Source organism: Annulohypoxylon truncatum, assembly GCF_022578515.1.
Source record: "Annulohypoxylon truncatum strain CBS 140777 unplaced genomic scaffold F4807scaffold_23, whole genome shotgun sequence".
NCBI classification, from domain to species: domain Eukaryota; kingdom Fungi; phylum Ascomycota; class Sordariomycetes; order Xylariales; family Hypoxylaceae; genus Annulohypoxylon; species Annulohypoxylon truncatum.
Window position 1 is genome coordinate 547,641 of NW_025953809.1, and position 24,854 is coordinate 572,494.

The 24,854-nt window shown below is 49.8% G+C and overlaps 8 protein-coding genes across 8 annotated transcripts; 6 read left to right on the top strand and 2 right to left on the bottom strand.

Moving 5' to 3' along the window:
• Positions 1-355: 355 nt before the first annotated feature.
• Positions 356-2,523, bottom strand: F4807DRAFT_432354 (putative maleylacetate reductase). The gene has a single exon (XM_047998596.1). It carries the CDS (start codon positions 1,838-1,840, stop codon positions 767-769), a length of 1,074 nt encoding a protein of 357 aa, XP_047852816.1. The 5' UTR covers positions 1,841-2,523; the 3' UTR covers positions 356-766.
• Positions 2,524-7,552, top strand: F4807DRAFT_432357 (uncharacterized protein). The gene is made up of 5 exons (XM_047998597.1): positions 2,524-3,083; positions 3,153-3,257; positions 3,317-3,603; positions 3,669-6,732; positions 6,802-7,552. Exons 1-5 carry the CDS (start codon positions 3,044-3,046, stop codon positions 6,975-6,977), a joined length of 3,672 nt encoding a protein of 1,223 aa, XP_047852817.1. The 5' UTR covers positions 2,524-3,043; the 3' UTR covers positions 6,978-7,552.
• Positions 7,553-7,634: 82 nt separating this feature from the next.
• On the top strand, positions 7,635-9,303 carry F4807DRAFT_432360 (putative adipose-regulatory protein-domain-containing protein). The gene is made up of 3 exons (XM_047998598.1): positions 7,635-7,800; positions 7,873-8,057; positions 8,127-9,303. The coding sequence occupies exons 1-3, from the start codon at positions 7,798-7,800 to the stop codon at positions 9,064-9,066; spliced, it is 1,128 nt and encodes a 375-aa protein (XP_047852818.1). The 5' UTR covers positions 7,635-7,797; the 3' UTR covers positions 9,067-9,303.
• A 704-nt stretch (positions 9,304-10,007) lies between these two features.
• On the top strand, positions 10,008-12,533 carry F4807DRAFT_158969 (uncharacterized protein). Its single transcript, XM_047993313.1, has 3 exons — positions 10,008-11,451; positions 11,502-11,860; positions 11,915-12,533. The coding sequence occupies exons 1-3, from the start codon at positions 10,416-10,418 to the stop codon at positions 12,251-12,253; spliced, it is 1,734 nt and encodes a 577-aa protein (XP_047852819.1). The 5' UTR covers positions 10,008-10,415; the 3' UTR covers positions 12,254-12,533.
• A 607-nt stretch (positions 12,534-13,140) lies between these two features.
• F4807DRAFT_468846 (beta-lactamase/transpeptidase-like protein) lies at positions 13,141-15,625 on the top strand. Its single transcript, XM_048002647.1, has 3 exons — positions 13,141-13,566; positions 13,869-14,926; positions 15,007-15,625. Exons 1-3 carry the CDS (start codon positions 13,306-13,308, stop codon positions 15,458-15,460), a joined length of 1,773 nt encoding a protein of 590 aa, XP_047852820.1. The 5' UTR covers positions 13,141-13,305; the 3' UTR covers positions 15,461-15,625.
• Positions 15,626-16,823: 1,198 nt separating this feature from the next.
• Positions 16,824-17,830, top strand: F4807DRAFT_432370 (ESSS subunit of NADH:ubiquinone oxidoreductase-domain-containing protein). The gene is made up of 2 exons (XM_047998599.1): positions 16,824-17,344; positions 17,515-17,830. The coding sequence occupies exons 1-2, from the start codon at positions 17,070-17,072 to the stop codon at positions 17,594-17,596; spliced, it is 357 nt and encodes a 118-aa protein (XP_047852821.1). The 5' UTR covers positions 16,824-17,069; the 3' UTR covers positions 17,597-17,830.
• On the bottom strand, positions 17,768-19,711 carry F4807DRAFT_432373 (branched-chain-amino-acid aminotransferase). Its single transcript, XM_047998600.1, has 2 exons — positions 19,172-19,711; positions 17,768-19,079 (listed from the first exon to the last, which is right to left on the bottom strand). Exons 1-2 carry the CDS (start codon positions 19,413-19,415, stop codon positions 18,070-18,072), a joined length of 1,254 nt encoding a protein of 417 aa, XP_047852822.1. The 5' UTR covers positions 19,416-19,711; the 3' UTR covers positions 17,768-18,069.
• A 349-nt stretch (positions 19,712-20,060) lies between these two features.
• On the top strand, positions 20,061-24,192 carry F4807DRAFT_432374 (ARM repeat-containing protein). Its single transcript, XM_047998601.1, has 4 exons — positions 20,061-20,578; positions 20,633-21,057; positions 21,177-22,014; positions 22,194-24,192. The coding sequence occupies exons 1-4, from the start codon at positions 20,410-20,412 to the stop codon at positions 23,687-23,689; spliced, it is 2,928 nt and encodes a 975-aa protein (XP_047852823.1). The 5' UTR covers positions 20,061-20,409; the 3' UTR covers positions 23,690-24,192.
• The last annotated feature ends 662 nt before the right edge of the window (positions 24,193-24,854 follow it).

Consider the following 24,854-nt stretch of genomic DNA (forward strand, 5'->3'; position numbering starts at 1 on the left):
TTGCTTACTAAGGTACTGTACGTACCTACGCTTACTAATATTCTGTGTTGCATACAAATAGGGGTGTGTTAGTCAGGGATAACCTTAACGCAATGTTCAGGGGAAAACTCACGATTACCTCATTCAAAATCGTAGCTTTTGCTAACGTATTTCTTCATATTAACATAAAGGTACTTCTCGGCATTATTAGTGTATGAAAATAGTCATGATCCTACTTTATTTACGAGGCGCTGTTCAAACCGCGTCAACAGTCTAGGCCCCATGACTGCCCCCAAGCATCCCCATTCTGAAATTCTGATAAAGTCCAATAATTGAAACAAGCTAAGTACGTTGGTTGATAACGCTAGCCTTTGCAATCAAGAAGCTACCATGTGCTTGGAATTACCGAAGGCAATGTGTATCTAACGATGTACTACCAACAAAGCTCAGTTTCACACCTATTACTGGAAGAATGCCAAACCTATTGCTTATGGTTCAATTAACTTGAGATTAACTTATCTTCATATGATGTAGAGCCACCTAGTTGTCGGACACATCCACATTTGAAGAACAATAGGGTTTTAGGTTGATACCAATCAGGAACCCCTATTTACATTGATTTGCACATGGTGTGTCACAGACCAGACAAAACCGATCAGTGGTAGCTAGTTATGTCTACTGGCAATGACGCTAAAAGCCATTAAACGAAAATAGAATTTCCAGACGCTCATCAATTTCTTCATTATGTGCAGCACGGGGTGTTCGGCGCTCCTGGAGATCGACTCCATCACAAATCGGCTCTTGCTTCTTCTCCAGCCCATGCTCTTCGGATCAATTCTCTTATTGGGTCTCTTTCAATAGGGCGAGGATTCCAGTACGGATTGCCCACGGCGATGTCGGCTGCCTTGTCGATGTCGCTTTCCTGCATACCCAAGGCCTTCAGCCCCCTTTCGACTTTCAGCTTCTGCAAGAGAATATTCAACCCTTTAGTTGCGTCTCCTTCGCTCTCCGGCAGCGCCGCAGCTAGAGCCTTCATCGCAGCAGGGACCTTCGGGGCGTTGTACGACAGGGCATGGGGCAAGACTATCGTATGCGTTTCCGAATGCGGAAGATTAAAGCTGCCCCCTAAAGTGTGGCAGAGTTTGTGATGGATAGACATTCCCACGCTGCCGAGACAAGTTCCACAGAGCCATGCGCCGTACAGTGCAGAAGAACGTGCCGTTTGCGAGGACGGTTCGGAAATCAAGACAGGGAGGGAACTGGCTAGAGCTTTCACCCCTTCTTGAGCAAGCAGATTGATAATCGGGTTGGTGTTACGAGCATATAAAGCCTCGACAGCATGCGCAATAGCATTAACACCGCTAGTAGCCGTGAGGCTAACGGGCAGAGTCATCGTGAGGTCCACATCGTATACAACAGCGCTCGGCAAAATTTTTGGATCAGACCTTGTCGTCTTCCTCCCAGAATCTGTCTCGCCCAAGATAGGCGTGACTTCGCTACCAGCATATGTCGTCGGGATTGTCAGGTGAAAAAGACCTGTCCGGATGCTAATGGCTTTCCCTAGGCCGACGGTACTTCCACCTCCGATAGAAACGATAGAGTCGGCCCCGGAAGCTGTGACTTGTTCAAGCGCCTTCTCGGTGACCTCCACTGGCGTATGCATTGTGGCTTCGGTGAACACCCCGACAACGACATCTCCAAGGACGCTCTTGAGTAGGTCTATATGACTCACTTGCTGGGGTGTACTGAGAAGAAACGGTTTAGATACATTCGCTCGTATAAGCTCTGCCGGCACCTTTTGGATGGTGCCGCTCCCGAAGACGACACGGGCGGGACTAGAATTATACTCAAAACTGTCCATGCTGTAACAAGACTATTCTTCTCAGATATAGGAATGTCGATTATAAAGTAGTAGATATCAATAATGATATGGCAATGTTAGATTTTCATCAATATAAATCCGCAACTTCCTGAGGTGGATATAGATCTAGGTAGGTGGGCACTTATTAGATATAAGCCGTGTAAGATCATTACTTACCGACCCGGGTTATTGGGTTCCGCATATGTACGATGGCAGCTCAAATCGAGCAAATCCCCTCCGTTAGCAAGTGCCGACACTGCGTAGCGCAATGGAGTTTCGGCATCGCGGAGTCGTTAGAGGGTCGTTCCCCGCATCGGGAGGAGAGTATGATCAACCATAGTTACATCATTTTAGGGCTGAGCGTACCGAGATCTTGATTATTCGGGGAACAAATAGGAGAGTAATGAAAGAGTTGGAAAAGCTAAAAGGACTTATGTAATCAAAAAGCCTTCATAACCAGTGCTGAGTCGGACCGCATATACGGATGTATTGTCATAGAGACAAGAGCATTGAGATTTATTAGAGGAACAGCCCTTGGGGGCATTGTCTCCCTAACATCCTAAATCGTAGTTGGGTGAACGTTATATTAAGAATAGACTTATGCTTATATGAACAAACAACAAACCAGATAGAGTTAAATCACAACTCCTACCGACTTCCCGATAATTGGCATCGATATTTCTATTCTTAGAAATGAAAAAGAGAAGTTCAGACTTCGAGTGATTGCCATTTCCTAAAGACTTGAGTAGGTACCCAGGTACATTCCCAAGGTACGCAATGGCCATTGGACAATCCAATTGGTTTCACAAATTTAGCGCCGGGACCACCCAGCTACTCCACACAGTCCACCGCAACTTCAGCGCGGGCCTCAAGCTGGCCATCACTAGGGCAACTGTGGTCTTCTTATGCGGGTGCACAATGTAAACAAATGGATCCTCCCTCTTGTTGCATCAATTGATCTCTCCATCAGACCCCTGCTTATACATTCTACATCTCTCAAATCTTCACATTCCTGAGAGATTGATCCTACCACACTTCTTTTCGTGGCGGAATTGATTTCCAGTTGATTAACGATAACCTAATTTCGAGACATTCTGAATCGATCGATCGTCGAATTTTCCTACACACGCGCCAACGCCAAGTTCACCGACAATTGCAGACCAGATAGTGTCCGTCGCCTTTTTGCAACAGCATTTGGGGAGGATGCCTGCGGCCACAGATGGCCCGACAGTTGCACTGTCGTGTATGTCTTCCTGTAAAGTTTAGAATGAGATCGAGGTTGCGATGTTAGCTACTAATGCAAAATCACCAGTCGCCAATAATTTCTGGGGCAAAGATGACGCCGGCGTCGGGCCATTGCTCGATCGCATGGCCTCTGCGAAGCAGACTAGCGACGAGCTCAGATCTTTCTACGGCGGTATGCCTCCTCCAACACCCTTTCACCACTACGTTGAGCTGATAAATCTATTTAATTAGCCCGTGCCTCCATCGAAGATGAATACGCCCGAAAACTCATGTCGTTATGTCGAAAACCTCTAGGCACACACGAGATGGGGAGTCTGAAGGGCTCACTAGATACCGTGCGAGGAGAAGTTGAATCTATGGCCAAGCAGCATGCTAGCATCGCATCCCAGATGAAGAGCGAATTAGAAGAGCCTCTTGCTGCCTTCGCCGGTGGAATGAAGGAAAGACGCAAGATCATCCAAAATACGGTGGAGAAGCTTCTCAAGGTCAAGATACAACAAACGAACCAGGTCAACAAAGTTAGTGATATCCGTGGATAATAAGGTGTTGTATAGGTACCCGACTAACCTTATTAACCATATAGACCCGTGATCGTTACGAGAACGATTGTTTAAAGATCAAGGGTTATCTAGCCCAAGGACACATGGTCATGGGCCAAGAGGAGAGAAAGAATAAGGCCAGGTTGGAAAAGACACAGATCAGCCTTGCAACATCCAACACCGAATACGAAAACGCGGTCAAAGTTCTCGAAGAGACGACCGCTAGATGGAACAGGGAGTGGAAGGCAGCTGCCGACAAGTTCCAGGACCTTGAAGAGGAGAGATTGGATTTTACAAAGAGCAGCTTGTGGACGTTCGCCAATATCGCATCTACCGTCTGCGTTAGTGACGACGCGTCCTGCGAGAAGATCCGATTGTCTCTTGAAAAGATGGATGTCGAGAAGGATATAATCCACTTCATCAGCGAAAAGGGAACCGGCCAGGAAATCCCAGACCCGCCTAAGTACATCAACTTCTGTCGTGGAGACGTAGAAGATCACCATTCAGAAATCTCCGATGACGATAATTATTCGGTGGCACAGTTCCCACGAAGTATCAACCCTGCATTCCGCACCTCTTCACCTCAACCATCTACGTTCGAATCACATCACGATCCTAATTCGGCTCTCGCCCGAGACCTAGCACACGAACCCCCCGTGGCGGCCCCTGCACCCCTTGCTAGGGAGCCAGCCGCCATCGCGCCACAAAAGGCCCCAGTGACTGCATTGGCTCAGCAGGACCGCCGGCGAGGAAACGACTTACAACAATATCCGCGTGCTATTAACCCCGGATTCCGGGCTCCCTCACCCCAGCCCTCTACTTACGAGTCTCATCATGATCCTAATTCTTCGCTCGCTCGAGATCTCCAACGCCGAGATAGAGACCCCAATCCCCCTGCTCCTCGAGACCTGGTGCCTCGGGATCTAGTAGCTCGAGATACCGCCCCTCGAGATACCACCCCTCGAGATATTCCTCGAGATATTCCTCGGGATATTGCTTCTCGGGATATCGCTCCTCGTGACATTACTCCGCGGGATGTTGTTCCTCGAGATATCGTCCCTCGAGGCCTACAACGTAATGATCCTCCTCCTTCCTTCTCCCGAGATTTACAACGCAACGAGCCCACTTCCTCATATTCGCGAGATATCCAACGTCATGAACCCGAGTTATCTCTTTCTAGGGATCTACAGAGGCAAGATCTCCAGCAGCGACAAGACTTGCAACGCGAAGAGTTGCAACGCCAGGAGTTGCAACGTCAGGACCTACAGCGCCAGGACCTGCAGCGCCAAGATCTACAGCGTCAAGAATTGCAACGTCATGATCCTATTTCCCCAGTCACTCGAGATCTGCCGCGCAATGAGCCCCCACCACTCTCCAACAGAGATCCAGTCGGGCAGACACATAAAACCTCAGGATCTATCTCGGGGTCTGTTATGACGCAAGGGGGCCGAAAGGGAAGTGCTGGAATGCAACAGCAGCAGTATGATGCTTCTCAATTCGCGCCTGTCCCTCACGACCCGTATCCCCTGGACGGTATGACGATGCTTTGCCGCACAGATGGTATGAATTCGGCTACGAGCTCGAATATCTCTGCACGGCCATCAAGCCGCGATGATAATAGCGAGTACTCGAACCCGACGTCCTTCTCTAGTCAGGAACCAGCAAGTGGCAAGGTATCGCCCGCGAAACAGGAGCCGGAACCCGTGGTGGCGGCATCGCCGGAAAAGCGCATGATGAAGAAAAAGAGCGGATTTTTCCAGAACCACAGTCCCTTCCGCCGTAAGAGTGTCAAGGACGCACAGCAACCGGTACAAACATCTAACAGAAACACCTGGGGTCCTGTAGCTTCCCGAACTCCCCAGGCTTCTCCAACTAAGGTCCAAACACAAGCTCAAAGTACGCCAAGTTCCCGACGCCCTGCCTTCCAGCCTCCGCAGCCGGCCCCAGAACCTCAGAGTATAATTCCGGATAGAACGGAGAGGACAGCCAGCCCCGATCCTATCGACGCGAATGCAAGCCTAGCGTTGAACATAGGGCAGAACGTATTCAATGTTGCGAATACCGATAAGCGCAATAAGGCGAGCGATAGCGCTCCACCCGCACAAGAGGAAGATCCCATCGCCTTGGCCTTAGCAGAACTTAAGGGTGTTGCTGGCAACAAGCAAGCTGCAGGACGGATCTCGGCTGATCACTACCACGGACTTGCTACGCCTGTGCCTGATCGAACCCAGAACATGTCCCGTTCCGTACCTGCTCCTCGGGGAAGCAGTGATGTGGCCGCCGCTGTAAGAGGCACTCCACCACCGTCGTATGACCAGCAAGTCACCGCAGTGCAGCGACTGGGAGTCCCACCTCCCGCGGTTACATCTAAGGCGATGCAAGAAGCATCCCGAAAGTATGCGGAGCAGACCAGAGACATGTTCAACGCTAAGCGCCCCGGATCCGGAGCGTATACTAGTGGTACACAATCCTCCAAATTTTCACGGCCCGGGACTAGGGGCAGTGAGATGCCTCGCGCAACATCACCGGCGGCTCCGCGCGCTACTTCCCCCCGACCTGGAATGTACCAGGACACACGTCAAAGTCACCGTTCAGTATCGCCGAACCCATACAGTGGCAGTCAAACGCGAAACTCGCCGGCAGGTTCGCCCAGCTCGTACGGCGGCACTCGAAACTCGCCGCAGCCAGCGTCGCCGGTTTCGCCCATGTCGTATGGTGGTGCTCGACAGCAAGCTTCGCCACAGCCCGCCATGTCTGTCAAGCGAGGATCAGACCAAGGATACTACAGACAAAACAACTCGTCGGCTAACTCGATAAGGGCAACTTCTCCATCTCCTTACAGAGGCGATTATAGCCGCCCGACTAGTAGAGCTGGCGAGATGGCTATGCAGCTTGCACCGGTTGGCGGAGACGGATCCGTCTACGGATCGATGCGAGGACGGGGCAATGGCAGACCGGAAACCAGTTCTAGCTCAAGGGGTATGACGGGAGCCATGACTTTCTACGACGGACGAGACCCTATAGCAGAGAGCTCGAGACAGCGCAGTAAGAGTGTGGCGGATCCGAGTCGACAATACACGCCAGATGGTCGAGCTATTTTGCATTACGGTAAGTTTTTTCCGATCACGCCTCCCATTACCTCTTAAATATTTCGTACGGGAACTAACAGTTCGGTAGCTCGAGCATTGTACATGTACCAGGCGGCGATCCCCGAGGAGCTTGGCTTCGCCAAAGGCGATGTCTTGGCCGTTCTTCGACACCAGGACGACGGATGGTGGGAAGCTGAGATTCACTCTGGACAAGGTGTTGGTAGGGGTGGATTAGTGCCTAGTAATTATCTGCAACCATGTTAAAACGGCTTGAAAAGGAAAGGGGTTTGATCTTGGTTGACGGCGGTTGACGAAACAAAGGTTGATGTGCATACATATGTTAAAAGGGGAGACATGAGCACATATGTACGAACAGGACGACGGGATGGTGGATGATTTTTTTTTTGTTCTTCTTTTTCTTTTCTTGCTTGATCAAGGCTGTTTGCCATGACTTTTGCTACTTTTGCTTTAGCAAGTTTGGCTGTGCGCGTTTGGGGATGCATTCCGACAGTGTAAGTCATTATACATTGCCTATCCGGCAGTGTCATTAAAGGATTTCGGAGTTGATATGAAATTGCATTTGATACATAATTGAACTTGATAACCTTTTACGTATGGCACCAGAGATGATTCCGTGATGTTGAATATTGAGTTGTCGAAGTCCAAATTATATTTAAACATTACGATAAGATTCATCTATAACCCCAATGACAAAATTATTTCGGCAAATCAGTATCGCTGCTTCCATGTCCTTAGAGCGACGATGACGTCGAAAGCAATTGCGGTTGGTTGGGGTAACAGTTAGGGCGGGCGCGATAGCGATAGGTACAATACTATGGCGGCTTGGGGCGGCGTGTCGGCTGCCAAGAGCTCCGTCGGTAGCTTTGACGTAGCTGCTGAAGCCACCAATAACAGAAACCAAAACATCTTCACATGCCACAAGCCACGCTGGTTCGACACGGCCAGCTCTCGCTCTGCTGTGTTCCCGGCTTACAGTATTTTAACTGCTTCTCCGTCTAGACACGCAGGTTCTGGAGAATCAATAGTTTCTGCGCCGAATGGCGCTTCTGCCTCACCCGCAAATATGGTAAGTCTTATTCCAACTCATATTCTCATCTTTGTTTTGGGTATTCTTTGGCTGATAATGTGATATCCGCAGCAATACGTAAAAGGCTCTTACAGAGCCGCGACGTCTCCGGCAGCGCAGAGAACATACCTTAGCGCCGCTCTGTTCTTCGCTGCGTCCTTGGCGCTGTTGTGTGTCGCTGCTCTAGCTTATCCCGTCTTCTACTACAATTATGTGCCTAAAAAGCTCATCACTATTCCGGTGCATCTGCAGTACGAGTAAGGGCACCTTCTATTTCTCCCCTGTTCTTCTTATGGTTTTACGAATTAATGCATGGTATGGTTTAGCTCTGGTGTCAACCCCTATGGCGTCACCTCACTCTCCTCGAATCTTATGCTCGAGCAGGCCTACGACGTATCCGTGGAGCTGACGGTACCGCGGTCGCCTACTAACCTACAGAGGGGAAACTTCATGGTAGCTCTGTTCGCGATGAAATCGGTGCCAGATAATCCGGCTTTCACATTCTCCTTCTCTAAGGCAATGGAAAACCTGTACAGCCATGTGAGAGAGGACAACGTCGTCTTCATGAGCCGCCGGCCTACGCTGATACCATACACGGACCCATTCGTGAGCATGGCGTCACGCTTCTTATTTCTGTTCTATCATATATTATATCCCGACCAAGGGGAGACGACAACACTTACAGTTCCGATGGGAGAGCTCGTCGAGTTCAAGGATGTGTTGCCGTTGAGTTTCTTGCTTGATGTGCAAGCCGGCCAGACGCTTCAGGTGTATTCAGCTACTATCACCCTTGTAGCTCGACTGACAGGAATCCGATGGGCCATGTATAATCACCGTTTTATCTCGTTTGCGGTATGCACAGCTGTTTTCTGGATTGCCGAGATGCTGTCAGCAGGATTAGCATGGTTACTTCTGAGCCTTTTCATTTCCGGCCGGGATCCTGAAGCACCGGACAATAACGATGATGGTGGATTGGAAGGCGATCCTTGGATGGGCCGGCGACCTCTACCTAAAGCTTCCTTTCGTGACGAACTTGAGGAGTCTGAGGACGAAAGAAACCCGCGAGTGAAGAAAGAAGAGAGCGACGACGAGGATTATGATGCTAAGGTAAAAGAAGAGAGTCCGGAACAAGAGACATTGATGGAACAACCTGCGGATGACGAAGGAGACGCTGATGATGCTCGGAGGGAGTCAGGCGCTGGAACAAGCTTTAGTCATGGGAAGAGTGGCAGTCTACGCAGGCGGTCGTCACGAGGCAGGTCTTGATCAGGTAGTGGGTGATATTCAAGCGTGAATTACCTACCTGCTAGCATTCCTTCCTTGCTCTACATAATACCAGATACCACTTACTTTTTTATTTTCTATTCATAATCCAAATCTTCATATAATTGCAGGTTCCATATCCATATATCCAGAGATATTCGATTCCTACATAGAAGTACCTCCCTGGATGTACATATATGTGGGGGTGTGTTACATAATCAATAGTACTAAATACCCTACTATCGAACTTCGTACCTTCCTTAGGACATTCAGACAGCACATCACAGCAGCTTTGACGTGTTCAGGTGACGAGGGTGGTTCCCAGAAGCGCGGTCGGCCAATCAGCTGCTTTCACATCTCCCCCGCCATGGTCAACCACCGACTCGACTTTGGACCTTGGACCTTGGACCTTGAACCTTTCTTATTGCAACTCTCTCAACGTTGAACCTTTTGCCTCTTTACCACCAGGTGCGCCGAATGCACATGTACTAGCAACCGACGATAGGCTGCTAACATTGCCTTCACTCCTTCACTAATCAAATCATTTGCACACTTACGCCTGACCTATTTTATTCGTCGACAAGACATATTTTCACGAGTACAATAATTTACAGGACACAACAGGCACTGCACTTTCTCTCACTCGATTTGTCGATTTTCAACCGACACCTTGTGCACGACCGGGTACAGTAACTCCAGTACCTCCAGTACCTTCAGTACCTTCCTTGCACCTGGTTTGCAACGTCTAGTCATCTCACTCGCCCGCCTTCTTCGAACTGTATTTGAATCGGGCTTGAACTAGAAACGTGCAATTCGTGCCATCAAACCCCTCCAGATGCCCAAATTGAGAGAGTAAATTCTAGTTAATGCAAAGGTTTTTGTTCTACTTCTACTTCTACTTTTACTTCCACTTCACTTCTACTCTTTATACCTACATATACATACATACTCTAGCACACCGCTGAACACCGCTGAAGGGTGCAAAATACTTTCCTCTCCATCAGCCAGAGTTCCTACCTTGTCCCCCACCACTCAAATTTCTTAACCCTACAAACCTCCACCTGCGGTCCTGCCCCAAGCTCAGACCGTCAGACCGACAATTACCAACCTTCTAAAAGATCGATCGAACCAAAGTTCGCCGGTCCTTAATCGAATTGTCTTGCCTGCACAAAAATAAAAAATAAACCAACTCCAAGACTTTTGATCGAACCGAAGCCGCTCGTACGCATTGTTCACCGACTCCGGAGATTTCTTCAGTCACCGACCCAGACACGATAGAATTACCTTCACTATCGCCTGGCTAATTTCGTCTTCTCTACACCGCCCAATATCGTATCCAATATTCCGTCACGATGCCCTGCTTCAAGGGCATCGCTGTGAGCATTCACGCAAATTCTGCCCCGCTACCCGAATATGGCCTGCAGAAGCAGTCTCGTATGTCTCGCATCAGCGCTTATATACCCGTTCCACAACCTCAGTTGAACCCGGAGACTTCCAAGCATGAGGCGGCCAAGTTTGCCATCTCCATCACGCTATTGACACCCGGCCATGAAATTCCCTACACGACTCCGAAAGCCACCGCCGCCAATCCCCACCCACGACCTCTTTACGCGGGTCCCATCTCAGCATCCGACCCCTCGAAGCACGCTAATACTGTCGCACCGTACATTCCTCTGACGGGCTCCGAGAATGAGACCATTGCGGCGTACATCTACTTCGACGGACGGGCCAAGGAGGAGGTTGCTACTCTGCTACGCCCAGGTGAAGAGACGTGGGTTAACAGTCGTTGGGTCCAAGTTCCCGAGCTTGAAGGCGGAGGCCTTGCCGAGCGAGAATTCCTTTTCCGCGAGGTTGGCCTAGAGAGATGGCTTAATGGTCTAGATCTTAAGGGTCATGACGCCGCGGAGAAGGTGGAGCGTCGAAGACAGAAGTTCGAGAGACGTCATCGCCGCCACAGGTCTACCCCGAACACCGGCGACATGGATGCGGAGAAGCCCATTCGCATTCGGGATACTTTGGCCTACGGATCCGAAGACCAATCACCGCTGGCCAGCCCCTCTGACTCGGACGATGATTCTATGTCCGATGACGATGAACCTCCCGAGGCCACAGGCCAAATCAAGGTGGCTATGTTCCGCGTGCTTGCCTCTGGTGAGATCAAGAAGGGGGAGTACTCGCCTCAGTTCGATGCTCATGACGACGATGATGAGAGCGAAAATGGGACTAAGGGAGGCAGCAATGGATCTATCGATGCCGATGTGGAGCATACCACTAGTTTTGCGAAGCCCAAGAGTCTTGATCCGAAATCAATCAGCACTCAAACTGTCACCGGCATCGATGCACCGGAAAAGCCTTACGCAGTCTTCACATTCTTCTACCGTGGCACACGTAAGTACTCGGCCATCACGTTTAATATTTAGACACTAACATATCTCTAGGTCAACTTGCTAAGATGGGGCTATTGTCTAATGCGAAGGCTGACCAGAAGGCATCTGGCGCCAAGCGACGATCGACTCAACTCGACTTCTCAGGTCTTGGCCCGCTCAAATCTACTGGCACCGTGGGATTCTCTGCTTTCAGAGATCAGGAAGCCGAGGCGGCTAAGAGACGCAAAGCTCGCAAGAAGAGCAATGGCACCAATGGTCTCATGATGGACGAAGATAGCGATGACGACGATAATGACGTCAATCCTCTTACCAAGATGGAAGACAATGACGATAAGCCCGTCAAGACTCATCTGGCACCAGAGGATGCCAAAGTGGCCGGAGAGTTGCAAGCAGGTATTGATCGAATTCGCGTAAGTTATATTTATTTCTGACCATGTATTTTCTGACGGCTAACAATTCTATAGCTAAAACGCCAGCACTCTATGGAGCCTGAAGCCTCGGGAGCATCAAGTACTCGCAAGTCTCCCAGCGCCGGTCCTAGCGCCGAAGAAGCCACATCCGTAGATGCTTCAGCTAGCAACCAAGCAGTTCCTAACTCTGTAGCGAACCTTCTTTCTCAGGCTTTTGACGGAGATTCGACGGTTGGGAGCCCACTGAAGAAGCAACGTGCAGACGATGAGACACCGGATCGTTCTGCCAACTTCCCGTCGGCCTTGGGCGATGTCTTAGGCAGAGCGATGGCGGATCAGCAGAAGGAAGGAGAGAAAGTCAAAGTTGAGGTTGACGAAGACGAAGAGCTTTAGGATAGCTCTTCACCCTATCACGCTTCAAACCCCAAGAAGACTAAAACCACTCATTCGGTCTCGTCAGCTAAGGGCAGAATTCGCAGCACTCGCAAGACAGCTCCTCACGGCCCCTCCAATCTAAGACATTACGAGACCCGATCGTCTACGCGTGCGTCTACGGATCTGGACTGAGCGGGACACCCGGGCTCAGTGAAGTGATGGAAGTCACAAGCAGCCATGGCTATATCGGATCTAAGGTAGCCATGTCACACTGCGAGGTATTTTTTTCGGCGGACATGCCGATATCTTACACCATAACAAGAAAACCCTCAGCATCATACGACTAGGAAGTACATTGTGAAGGGAGGCAGGAGATTACATTTGCAGATGACCGACCCTTTCTGGAGTTGCCAGCTTGGACAGAAAGCAGTTCGGATTGTTGATCTGGGTACATGAGGAGCATTGCGTTAAGCGAAACGACTACCTCCTATTTGCCTCGGGTAGGTAGTCATGTTTGACTTGCAGACAGACTTCTCTTCTCGGAGGTTTTTTCCATAGAGAGAATACCCAGACAACTAATGAGATCAGCCCACAGACCGCGAGGTCTCAAGGCTCATAATCAACGAGAGTTACTATTGCCACGTGAATGTTCCGTAGGCCTATTCAATTGCAATGCCGTAGAGATGTGTCCTAGATATAATAGCGGATTGCTTACTGGATATTCACAAGCGGACATTTAAGTGAAGGTCCCCGTATTTTTACACATGACGGACTACTCAGATACTGTTTTCTCTTTTTTTCCTATCAATTTCAAGGGGACTAGATCTACATTCCAACTAGCTCAGTAGTATTTCAAAATGGCAAGGCGGGGGTTCCACACGCTTTATCTAGATAGCTCCCGTACGCTGGCTCAACTTTAGCCACTTATCTTCATGGCTCTCTTACGCATCTAGATTGATACGGCTTCCCCCGATTCGTACACGCCCCTAGAACTTGGCATCCATCCGGAAGCGCCTTTCCATTCACCCCTATCCTAGGTATTCAACGCAACAGGAGCAACGGCCTAGGAAATGCGATTTGCGACCCGCCACTATTCGGCGGCACTGACGACCGCGCTCGCGTTATCGGCGGCGGTTTCCGCACGGCGTTACCCGGACTCGGACGCGGGCTCGGGCCAGAAGCAGAAGGTCATGTCCGGTAGCGGGAGAGGGGATGCGGGAAGTAACCCGCTAGATGACGACTTCGCCGCTTTTGCGCGGGCGGCGCTCGACCGCTGGCATGTCCCCGGTATAGCGGTTGCGGTGGTTGACAGGGAGGAGACTTGGACTGAGGTTGGTTTTAATTTTCCCTACGATTTTGGCTCTTTTACTTCGATCTAGAGACCAAGGTACATTTGGTGGATCTAGTTAATTACCTTGCATGTGTGATTATGACAAAAGGGGGAGGACCTGGATCTACGTTCTCGTCCGCAAAAAGACAGCATGATGGTTATGGTTAGCCCTCGTTAGGCTACGATCTTCCTGCTACTCTCTAAGAGCTTCTCCATCCTAGTACCTCTCTCACAATATACGTCATCGTATCGAGACGATACCTACATCCCCAAGCTCACATTAACGTACCTACTACCACACAGGGCTACGGCATCTCCAGCTTCCCCTCAACCCCTGTAACGCCCTCAACGCTGTTCTACGGCGGCAGCACGACGAAGGCGTTCACGGCGGCCATAGTGTCATTACTCATCGCCTCGGGCGAGCACTCGGTCTCCCCCTCCGGCCCGCTTAGCTGGCGAACGCCGCTCGCGCAGCTCCTCGGCGACGACTTCGTCCTAGCCCCGGAATACGACTGGGCCGCGGCACACCTGACGCTCGAGGACGCGCTGTCGCACCGCACGGGGTTCCCACGCCACGACAAGGCGCTCGGGCGCCAGTACGGCGCCGACGCGCATGCGGCTACCGTGCGCGACGTCGCGCGCAGCTTGCGGTACCTGCCCATGGTGAGCGAGCCGCGCGTCGAGTGGCGGTACTGCAACGTCATGTACATGGTGGTATCGCACGCCGTGCAGGTCCTGACGAACGAGTGGTTGGGCGACGTGATGAGGGATCGGATATGGGCGCCCTTGGGTATGAATGATACGTTTTTGAGCGTGGAGGAGGCGATAAGGGAGGGGAGGGTGGTGGCGGATGGGTATTATTGGGATTATAAGGGGGAGAGGGAGGGGAAGGGAAAGGGGGGGTTTGTGGAGGTTCCGAAGTTGGGGTTGGGGTTGGCGAGTGGGGCTGGGGGTGTGGTGAGTAATGTTGGGGATTATGCTAGGTGGGTTCGGTGTTTGATTAGGGGTGATAGGGAGGGAGATGGGGATGGGTGTACGGTCTTGCCCAAGGAGGCACATCGCGAGTTGAAAAAGGTGAGGATTGTGCAGGGGCCGGAGAGTAAGAAGGGGTATGATGCTCCGCTGGCGTATGGGCTTGGTTGGGAGGTCGGGACGTATAAGGGGCATAGGTTGTTCAAGCATAGCGGGGGTATGGAGGCATACGGCGCTTTGGTATATTTCTTCCCGGACTTGGAGTACGGTGTCGTGACGCTTGCCAACACCGCTGTGACGAGCAATATTGTGGGACAGGAGCTCATTTGGAAATTGGTCGATGATAAATTGGGAATTCCAAAGGAGGATCGGTACGACTGGGCTGGCTTGTGAGTTGTTCCTATTTCTCGTTCTGTCAGTCTGTCTGTTGGTGCATATAGGAGTATAAGAGGTTGACTATTCATCACAGGGGAGATAAAACGATACAAAAAGCACTCAAGCAACCCGAAACCGCGGTTGAAGAGCTATATCCAGAACGTGCGAACCCGCCGCTACCTCGCACGCTTCCGCTCCAAGAGTATGTCGGGGTTTACTCCCATCCGGCGTATCAGAACATCACTATCGAGTTAGTCGATGGAACTGATACTCCAGCTGCCAAAGGCTCAGCAAAAACGGAAAGGAAGGGAGCCGAATTGAAGGCTAATCGTGGAAACATGGAGTGGCAGATGATGTTCGAGTTCATCCACGTCTCGGGCGAGTTCTGGGCCGTGGTCATCGATATGCTGAACACGCCCAACTCTCTCAACGGACAGCTGGCCCGCGCCGAGTTCGTGGTTGGCGTTAAGGGAAAAGTAGATAAGCTGGAGATGGAATTCTTGGAAGACGGGAGTGAGGGCATTGTTGTGTTTGACAGGGTTGCTTGAAATACTGCTGGTGACAGATCTATATTGTAGGAGTTGGTAGCGTTATATAAACGAATGCTTTACAGCAAAATGGAGCTACCTCTTTCAAGAGTGAACTTCAAAAACAATGTCTGATATTGTATCGTCAACTAGTGCTTATGAGGCTTATGAAATGGACCTCGACATATTAGGGCATAGTCATTCACGTGTGAATGATTTCATAAGCTAAGACACTTAGTCTTATATCCTTCTTTCATTCCTTAGAAACTATTATTCATGCTCCTTACATGGCAGGGTCGGTTCATTGGTGTCACGTTAAGTAGTAGATATTTCTGGATATTTTGGGGGGGGAGGGAGAATATTAATCGCTTGGACAATTGAACCTCCAAATGATCAAAGCAGTCAACTGAAATGTGAGCCTTCTTCACTGAAACTAACCCGACCAACAAGCAAGATTTTCTCGGAGTTTTAGTTTTCATTGATAGGCACTATCATCGCTTTTCAATAGGTGTCTGTCCTACCGGGGTGATGTCATTTCAACACGACAATCAGATGATTGAGCCATATAAATGTCCCAGGGTTTATCACGTTCGACCAAAGACAGGTTCACCTTGCACCTAACACCGCTCTGGTCCATAGTACTAAATATATATTTAAATCGAATTATGATATCTCCATCGATGAACACGACCGCAACGAAACCCATTATTTCAATGTTGACCTATTTACAGCAATGGTTCCCCAGACAACTCGACTTACTGCAAGACTCGAAACTATCAGGTCCAAGGCAGGAGAGAGACAAGAACTATCCTCTTCCATACATGGAGCAATGTGTGTGGATAGTTCCAACGGCTCTCATCGAAAAACACATACTCGAACTTATCCCAAAGACCCACGCAAGCAACCTATGCAAGTCAGCGATGTGGAACCAAACTAGACATGGCGAGAAGAAAACATTTCGAATGTGTTTAAATCAGACTGTTGAGCTTGATGGTTATTGAATCCACATGGGTGTTCAGTTGGCTGTTCTTAGAAGTGTTTGATCATCATTTAACACGGAGTTTTCTCATCGAAGAAATGAGAAATAGAAAAGAAATGTTACTTACACTGATTGCTAGGTAGCTATAGCTTCACATAGGTACCCAGATGGGTACTTCCTAAGCACGTTCTAATAGACGGGCGGCAATACGCATGATGGCCTCGGGAAAGAGCATGCGCAATAGTTTGGATGAACGTTGAAATAAAAATGTTTGCGAGTGAGAATAAATATTGGTAGGAATAGAAAGCCAAGGCCGAGGTTTTTCCCGATAGCAGTCACGTGGTATTCAAATACCCGCTTTACCTTGGTCAATGCCGCTAAGTCGCTCAACTGACTTCACTAACCAACAACTCCAGTCTCGAACCGTTTGAACCGCAAGAGACGACCCAAACTCCACTCTACCTCCGACAACCTATAACCTAACTAATCCATCTCTCTACATCGCCTCTCCTAAGGAACCTACGACCATTCCGCTATTGATCCGAGGAGGCATTTTGAGGAAAATATTTCGAGAAGGATAGGAAAAAAGAGAAAGAATCGGACAAAAGGGAACCTTGGAAAAAGCAAAGCGCCAATCGAGGAAGCATAGTCATGCCCGCCATCCGACCCAACACCGCCGTGCGGGCCTCCCGTGCCCTGCAGCAGCAGTCCAAGCAATCTTCCACCACATCAGTCAGACCTTTCTCGGCCACGGCGCGAGCGCCCTCCTCCCACGGCCCGCAGTACGACCCCCCGACCGGCTGGCTATTCGGGGTAAAGCCCGGCGAGAAGTACCAGAAGGAGGGCTGGGAGAACTCTTTCTTCTACGGCTTCTGCGGAAGCATCGCTGTTGCTGCTATCGCCTACGGCTTCAAGCCCGATACCTCGTAAGTCTTTATTTCGAGCTTCCGTCGTCATGGGATGTCGAGCGGACCAGCGATACCATTCCGTTATTATTAGGATATGCGCTCTAGAGTGGCAAATGGGTCACAGTCACATTCTTCTAATAGTACTATACTCTTTGTAAATTGCATCAGCTAACGCATTGTCCCTATAGGATACAAACATGGGCCTTGGAAGAGGCGCGACGACGGTTAGAAGCTGAGGGTATTCTCGAGGACCCGGACAAGAAGAAATGATAGATTTTCGCTGGGTTATGGATGTTATAAACGGGGGTTAAAGTTGGCACAACAACGCGGAATCGAGATTCGACTTGTACATGAAATCCCGGTTTTCCTTTTGACTCTCCGCGTCTCCGTTCTTCTGACGGAGGATCGCCTTCGATTAGAGAAGCCATCATAGACGGGTCGCCTCTAAGTTAACGAGGCGGCATAGTACATGCAACAAACTGCAATTGATCTTTTACTACACGACATGATTCACTCCTCGCCTGCTTAGGCGTTAGGCACTTATTGACTCGGAACCCCTTCAAAGAACTATGTCATGTCATCGTGCTCGAATTAAGTCTTTATTTAATTGGATATTTTCATAGGCCAGGTAAGTACGCCATCGCGCCGGATCGACACCGTCTATATGCATGCATGAAGACAGTCCCCAAATTGCCAATAATGCTCCTCTACATATCTCTTTTTTATTTCCCCTTTTCTTTGCTCTAGCACACATGACTCCATTCGTGTTCCTCATCTCCGTACTGCCTCGCCTCCATCCAATTCTTCATCTTCAGCGCGACCTCGCCGGACTCTTCCGTCTCGCTCAGGCCGCAGTCGACCAGGTTGCCCCGCCAGCTGATCTTGCGGACGGGGCTCACGATGGCGGCGGTGCCGGCGCCGAAGACCTCCATCAGCCGGCCGTCGAGCGAGGCCTCGTGCAGCTGCTTCATGGTGATCTTGCGCTCGGAGATGAGCCAGCCCTCGGGGGCCAGCTTCTCGCGGGCCAGACTCAGGATCGAGTCGCGGGTGACGCCCTCGAGGATGGTGCCGTCGAGCGGGGCCGTGATGAGCTCCTTCTGCCCCGTCTCGGCGTTCCGGATGGCCACGAACAGGTTCATGGTCCCGACCTCGGTCACGTACTCCTCGGGCCCGAACAGCCACAGGTTCTGCTGGTAGCCGCGGCCCGCGGCCTCCATCTGCGGCACGATGCACGGCGCGTAGTTGGCGCCCAGCTTCTTGTCGCCGACGCCGCCGGGCCAGGCCCGCACGGCGTAGTCCGTCGCCTCGAGCGACACGGCCTTAAAGCCGGTCGGGTAGTAGGGCCCCACGGGCGAGGCGATGACGAAGAGCAGCGCGGACCCGGGAGCGCTGATGCCGAGCGTCTTCTGCGTGCCGATCAGCGTCGGCCGCAGGTACAGCGAGTAGCCGCGCTCGTTGGGGATGAAGCGCTCCTCGAGCTTGGCGAAGCGGGCGATCAGGTCGATGAGGGCGGTCGGCTCGAAGGTGGGCAGCGCGATCCGCGCGGCGGACCTGTTGAAGCGCTCCATGTTCTTATCGGGCCGGAAGAGGCGGATGGCGCCGCGCGCGTCGCGGTACGCCTTCATGCCCTCGAAGCACTCGAAGGCGTAGTGGAAGACGCAGGTCGCCGGGTCGAGCGACAGGTTCTGGTACGGCTGGATGGCGGGCGCGAGCCAGCCGTCCGTCTTGGTCCACTCGATCGTGAGCATGTGATCTGCGGAAAATTTCACCCGGTTAGTTTCGTGTGCCCATTTGGGGCCACGCCTTTGACTGGACTAAGTAGGTATAGGCTTTGGGTGGAAGGACCTGTGAACTCCCGCCCGAAGACGAGCTGTGCCGGGTCCTTGGGCGTCTTGGGAGACTTTGTCTTGGTGATGGTGAGCTTCGCGGGGTCGATGTCTAAGGGTTTCGAGGTCGAGGCTGCCTCTGGCTTGATGCTGTACCATCGGCTTGCCGTCTGTTGGAGGGCTGGCAGCGCATGGGAGGAAGAAGAGCGCGCGGCGGGTGCTCGGAGAGCTCTACCGCATCGCGGTAGGAGCTGGCGAAGCATGGTGTATCCTAGTATGTAGGCTTATTGAGTCCAGCTAAGTATGTTGGCGTAGTACAAGAGCGTACGGAGCAGTAGAAACAGGAACTAAATAGGGAAATGTCTTGAAATGTCTTCGCCGCCAATTGAACCGAACAAAACGCCCTTTGACTCAATGATCCTCGCAAAGTGAAGGGACGGGGCCGGACAAGGGTTAATAAACGGCCCCAATTTGCCTTTGTATCGCTGATAGCAGCTAAGGCGATCGCCTAATCAGGACCCTTACTTGACCTACTTGACTCGAATTGAAGAAAAAAAAGTGCGGAATCATGCATTCTATTGGAGTCGCAAGCGATCTCGGAGGGCGCTAATGCGCATATGTAGGTACATGTCCATTGTACCCATGGAAAGGGATGCGAAGGGATGCGTCGGGACCAATCATATGCAAGCTTTTACAGTTGTTGGTAAGTTACACGCCTTTGCAGCTAAATCTGTATGAGGGGTAGGTATCTCGAATATCGTGGTAGGTGTCATCCAATCACACCAATTCAGGTACACAGGTACTTAAATTCTCCTGTGCCACATTTAGCGGGACAGGTGGGATTAATGATGAACGACTGTGGCTTCAAACATTTGCACCGCCGTTCAGGTCATGAAATTACAGGGGACCCCTGATTGTTAGACAAGAGCTTAAGCTTGGCGTTGATTTCCGACGCGCTGATACAAGATAAAATCGACTTCGAAAAGTTAACTTGTCCTCATAAGTCATAACACTTTGTACGCCATTTACGAAGCGCATCACTTGCGACTCCGGCAACAGGACCAATCCAATCGCGTGTCTTAGGTTCCCGTCGAGTCCAATACCGACCAGCCCGATCATAACCCAATTGCCTGACTGCGCCATCATCTAGGAGGATTGGATAATAAGGAGGACGGAATTGCAGACACATGCTTCTTCCTACATACTACACTGCGATATGAGGGTCGCTAGTCACCCTCTAATACACCGTCGCCGATCATGTTCTCCTCGCTGAAGGGTTTCTCCTCCAACATCAACTCCAACTATTCCGTATCGCAAACCGTAGCCTCCACAGCCGGTCCGTGGAAGATATACGATGCCAAGAAGAAATCAACAGGGAAGACGTACTCCGTCTTCGTTTTCGACAGGAAGTCGATAGAGTCGCATGGTAAGGAGCACTCGGAATATTGAGCAACATCGTAAGGCGCTAATGTGATTCTAGGGGGCTCTCTCGGTCGATCCGGCGCAGCTGCCTTTAAGCGCTCCATAGAGGAAGTGACGGAGCGCTTGAAAAAGGAAGCATCGTCTCTCGCTAAACTACGACATCCGAACGTCCTAGAACTTGTTGAGCCCGTTGAAGACACTAGAGGAGGACTTCAATTCGTTACCGAATCAGTGACTACGTCACTAGCAAGCCTGTTACAAGAGAAAGATGATCAGGAGAGATCTGGCGGAGTTGGGGGTCGGTCTAGTCGATATGTTACCGAGAGTCCGGATGGTACGAGACGTAGGCGGGAGATAGAGATCGACGAACTAGAGATACAAAAGGGTTTACTTCAAATCAGTAAGGCCCTGGAGTTCCTGCATGAAAATGCCGGCCTCGTCCACGCAAATCTCACCCCTGATGCCATATTAATCAACTCAAAAGTGAGTCTCGATACTTTTCAACAATTTCTTTAGAGAGCTTTCTCGATTTTACAAGATGACATGAGACGGTGTCCCGCTCGCGGGAAACACTGAGACACCCTTAGCTAACATGTGAATAGTCTGACTGGAAAGTTAGTGGGCTTGCATTTTGTAGCCCGCCAGAGGGCTCAACAAAACCTACTTCGGTTCAGCCCATCAGCCTCTCGGAAGTTCTTAACTTAGATCCTCGACTACCTCGATATGTTCAGATCAATCTTGACTATACTTCACCTGACTTCATCCTTGACAATAACCTCACCAGCTCCGCCGATATGTTTTCATTGGGCCTTCTATGTGTCGCGCTATACAATTCGCCTCATCGATCTCCCGTAGAAAGTAGTGGGAGCATCTCTGCTTACAAGAGAATATTCACCTCATCCTCAACTGTACCAAACTCCGGAAATGGATTCTTATCTAAGAGACCGCTGCCGAGGGACCTTTCAGCGCATGTCTTACCCCGGTTAATTACGAGGCGCCCAGCTCAGCGTATGACGGCGCGTGAGTTTCAGGAAAGCGAGTATTTCGATAACATCTTGATATCGACAATTCGATTCCTTGATGCTTTTCCGGCTAAAACGCCAAATGAGAAGGCCCAATTCATGAGAGGCCTCAACAAAGTTCTACCATCCTTCCCAAAGTCGGTCATGGAGAAGAAAGTGCTCCCGGCGCTGCTTGAAGAGCTCAAAGACAAAGATCTCCTGTCTCTTATCCTCCAGAATGTCTTCAAGATTATGGATCTGCTACCATCCTCGAGGCGAGCGTTTTCGGAGAAGATACGGCCGAGACTCAAGGAGATATTTGTTGTCAATGCCAAGCAAACGCAAGAGAAGGATCCACCTAGGGATGCTGGTTTGATGGTCGTTTTAGAGAACGCCCGCCTAATAGCCGAAAACTCTTCTGGTAAAGAATTTAAAGATGGTAAGCTCAACTTTCCGTTATATCAACTCAGTCACTCAGGGCTACGGGTTATTGTGGTAGCCACCCTTCGATAGCCTCGTGTCTATTAAAATACTGGCCAATTGCCTCACAATGATTTGTAATATGGTCTATGACGACTTGAATCATGTATTGGACCTTAAACTAATGAAGCTATCCAGACGTGTTACCAATTATTTTAGCGGCGATCGAGTCGCCAGCACCTTCACTTATCGATGCTTCTCTGCGAAGTTTACCAGTTATCTTGCCGGTTCTAGACTTCAGTACTATCAAGAATGAGCTGTTCCCTATCATCGCTGCTGTCTTCAGCAAGACCAGCAGTCTGGCTATCAAGGTCCGCGGCTGTAGAGCTTTCGTCATTCTTTGCGGCGGTTCGAATGAGTCCTCATCAGCTGATGATGGACTTGACGGCCTTGGACCCGATAAGAAAAAGAGGTCGTCGTCAAGTGCTCTAGACAAGTATACGATGCAAGAGAAGATCATTCCACTCATTAAAGCTATCAAAACCAAAGAACCTGCAGTTATGATGGCGGCACTAGATGTACTGCGAGTAGTCGGAGATAACGCAGATGCAGAATTCGTAGCCATGGACATCCTACCTATCTTATGGAATATGAGTTTGGGGCCTTTGCTAGACCTCAAGCAATTTCAATCTTTCATGGAATTGATCAAGTCTCTTTCCAGGCGAGTTGAGGAGGAGCAGATTAAGAAGTTACAAGAGCTCTCCACCGTGAACGGGGGAAGGGCGCCAACTCCTAATGATGACTTCTTAGGATTCGGCGGTGTTTCTGGAACAACGTTCGATGCAACGAACGGAGCCACAGAAGATGATTTTGAGCGACTAGTCAAGGGGAAGTCTGTCGGAACCTCTAGCGATCCAATGGACTCAGGATGGAATGCTGCTCCAGCGGCAGCATCAGCATCAGTAGGCACACCACCAGTTAAATCCCCTCAATTTTCTTGGTCCACGCCAAGTCCAAGCTCCAACGGACCTTATGGCCCTCCCAAATCTCAACCGCCCTTCCGGACGGTCACACCAGATCTGGCTTCGTTTGGAACTTTGGCCCCTTCATCTACTCAGTTTTCACAACCCCTACAACCTACCATGGGCACCGCGGCGAAGCCCGTGTCGACGGCACCGCAAAGTTCTTCGGCAGTCAATTGGTCTACTTCGGCCGCACCAACCAATGCTTGGGGTTCGAGCTCGGCTACTCCCGTGTCGCCGGCAATGTCGTCGTTCAGCAATGTAAGCACAGGAATGTCGAACCTGAGTCTCGGTCAATCGAGACCTTCTATGAACCAGTCTTCATCGTTTTCTCTGCCCCCGCCGCCGTCTAAAACGAGTGCTACGCCGACCAGTTTCAGCTTGGCCCCGCCGCCCGGGGGCGCTCAGAGACAAAATTCGACATCGTCCTTCGGCCAGCCTACTAGTAGTTTTGGTGCCACGTCTCATCAGCCCTCTGGGAGCATGGGTAGCATGATGAACTCGGGGGTGGGAGGTGTGAATAGGAGTATGAACAGCATGGGCAGTATGATGGGAAGCATGAACACGATGACACCGAGCCAACCGGTATCCCAACCGCCGGCGCCGCAGCAACAACAGCAACAGCAACAGCCTCAAAGGTCGGGATTAGATAAGTACGAGAGCTTGCTGTGAAGGCATCAAAAACGAACCGGCGAGTCGTCGGTATTTATCAATGGGAACTCGTTACATTTTGATGTCAAAGTTGGTCATCATGATCATGTTTGTAGCATTCAGATTTGAATGCCGACTCTTTCTTAGAACATGTTTGGTTGTGCGGATACCCGAGTAGTTGATGTCTAGGAGATATCTGCATTAGCCAGGGAGGGGTTTGGGGAGGTCCGGACTTTAAAAAAATGATTCTTTTAAGAATCTGGTGTCATCTACTGCAATGCACGTATCCTACTACTACTACTGCTACCCACTCCACTGGAAAGCCGAGGACGAAGAGTAAAAAGTGGTTTCCATGAGAAACCCCACGGTAGTTTAATACCCAGATAGTTTGGTTATAGCATATTATCGGAATATGAAAGGTGTTCCCCCAATCATGGAAGCTGTTTGGCTAATTAATTGCAACGTAGAAGAAGTACGTGAAGTGTGCTTCTGTGCAAGACCCTATGTGATATAGCTCGTCTCTTTCCGACAAGTTAGGTACGGAGAATAGGATAAGTCCTGTCCCGATATTCACACCTCATTTAGGTACCTATTTGTGTGTCCCCGAGCCCTACTGGGTTGCTGTCGCAGACTTTACAGCGCCATGTTTCAGCAATTCTGGACGGGTAAATTGGTGGACTCGTTTGCCCTAGTCTCTGGAATGTCCAAGGATACGTCCCAGTTATCAAGGCACAACAGCAGCGACGGCGGACGATAGTACCGAATCCGCCAACCCGCCAATTCATTTTATATATTGCGATGTATACAGTATAAATGCATAGTAAGCTTTAATTATTAATACTATATTTTGTTATTTATAAGGGCTATTACATTAAAGGGCGTTATAAATTATAAAAAGTTATAACGTTTTTTAATTTATATTATTTATAACGCGTTAAATTTAAAATTATTTTATTTAAATTTAAATGTTTTATATTTAAATTATTTTAAAATAATTTTTAAAATTAATTAATAATTATTTTAATATTATTATTATAAAATTTTATTTTAATAAAAAATTTTAAACACGAAAATTAATTATTTTATTTATTTAATAAATTATTTATATTTTATAAATTAAAACCGTAAAAAAAATATTAATATATATTAAATATTATTATTTATAAAATTATAATTAATTTTTAAC

Excerpts from the sequence above, each read along its gene's own strand:
- F4807DRAFT_432370 (XM_047998599.1), top strand. The coding sequence starts at position 17,070 with ATGCCCGCCATCCGACCCAACACCGCCGTGCGGGCCTCCCGTGCCCTG. Across the intron at positions 17,345-17,514 it reads GGCTTCAAGCCCGATACCTC|GATACAAACATGGGCCTTGG; the intron begins GTAAGTCTTTAT and ends TTGTCCCTATAG.
- F4807DRAFT_158969 (XM_047993313.1), top strand. The coding sequence starts at position 10,416 with ATGCCCTGCTTCAAGGGCATCGCTGTGAGCATTCACGCAAATTCTGCC. Across the intron at positions 11,452-11,501 it reads ATTCTTCTACCGTGGCACAC|GTCAACTTGCTAAGATGGGG; the intron begins GTAAGTACTCGG and ends ACATATCTCTAG. Across the intron at positions 11,861-11,914 it reads CAGGTATTGATCGAATTCGC|CTAAAACGCCAGCACTCTAT; the intron begins GTAAGTTATATT and ends ACAATTCTATAG.
- F4807DRAFT_432360 (XM_047998598.1), top strand. Across the intron at positions 8,058-8,126 it reads CCGGTGCATCTGCAGTACGA|CTCTGGTGTCAACCCCTATG; the intron begins GTAAGGGCACCT and ends GGTATGGTTTAG.
- F4807DRAFT_432373 (XM_047998600.1), bottom strand. The coding sequence starts at position 19,415 with ATGCTTCGCCAGCTCCTACCGCGATGCGGTAGAGCTCTCCGAGCACCC. Across the intron at positions 19,080-19,171 it reads CTTCGGGCGGGAGTTCACAG|ATCACATGCTCACGATCGAG; the intron begins GTCCTTCCACCC and ends AATTTTCCGCAG.
- F4807DRAFT_432374 (XM_047998601.1), top strand. The coding sequence starts at position 20,410 with ATGTTCTCCTCGCTGAAGGGTTTCTCCTCCAACATCAACTCCAACTAT. Across the intron at positions 20,579-20,632 it reads GAAGTCGATAGAGTCGCATG|GGGGCTCTCTCGGTCGATCC; the intron begins GTAAGGAGCACT and ends ATGTGATTCTAG. Across the intron at positions 22,015-22,193 it reads TGGTAAAGAATTTAAAGATG|ACGTGTTACCAATTATTTTA; the intron begins GTAAGCTCAACT and ends GAAGCTATCCAG.
- F4807DRAFT_432357 (XM_047998597.1), top strand. The coding sequence starts at position 3,044 with ATGCCTGCGGCCACAGATGGCCCGACAGTTGCACTGTCGT. Across the intron at positions 3,084-3,152 it reads CCCGACAGTTGCACTGTCGT|TCGCCAATAATTTCTGGGGC; the intron begins GTATGTCTTCCT and ends CAAAATCACCAG. Across the intron at positions 3,604-3,668 it reads AAACGAACCAGGTCAACAAA|ACCCGTGATCGTTACGAGAA; the intron begins GTTAGTGATATC and ends TTAACCATATAG.
- F4807DRAFT_468846 (XM_048002647.1), top strand. The coding sequence starts at position 13,306 with ATGCGATTTGCGACCCGCCACTATTCGGCGGCACTGACGACCGCGCTC. Across the intron at positions 13,567-13,868 it reads GGGAGGAGACTTGGACTGAG|GGCTACGGCATCTCCAGCTT; the intron begins GTTGGTTTTAAT and ends ACTACCACACAG. Across the intron at positions 14,927-15,006 it reads CGGTACGACTGGGCTGGCTT|GGGAGATAAAACGATACAAA; the intron begins GTGAGTTGTTCC and ends TATTCATCACAG.
- F4807DRAFT_432354 (XM_047998596.1), bottom strand. The coding sequence starts at position 1,840 with ATGGACAGTTTTGAGTATAATTCTAGTCCCGCCCGTGTCGTCTTCGGG.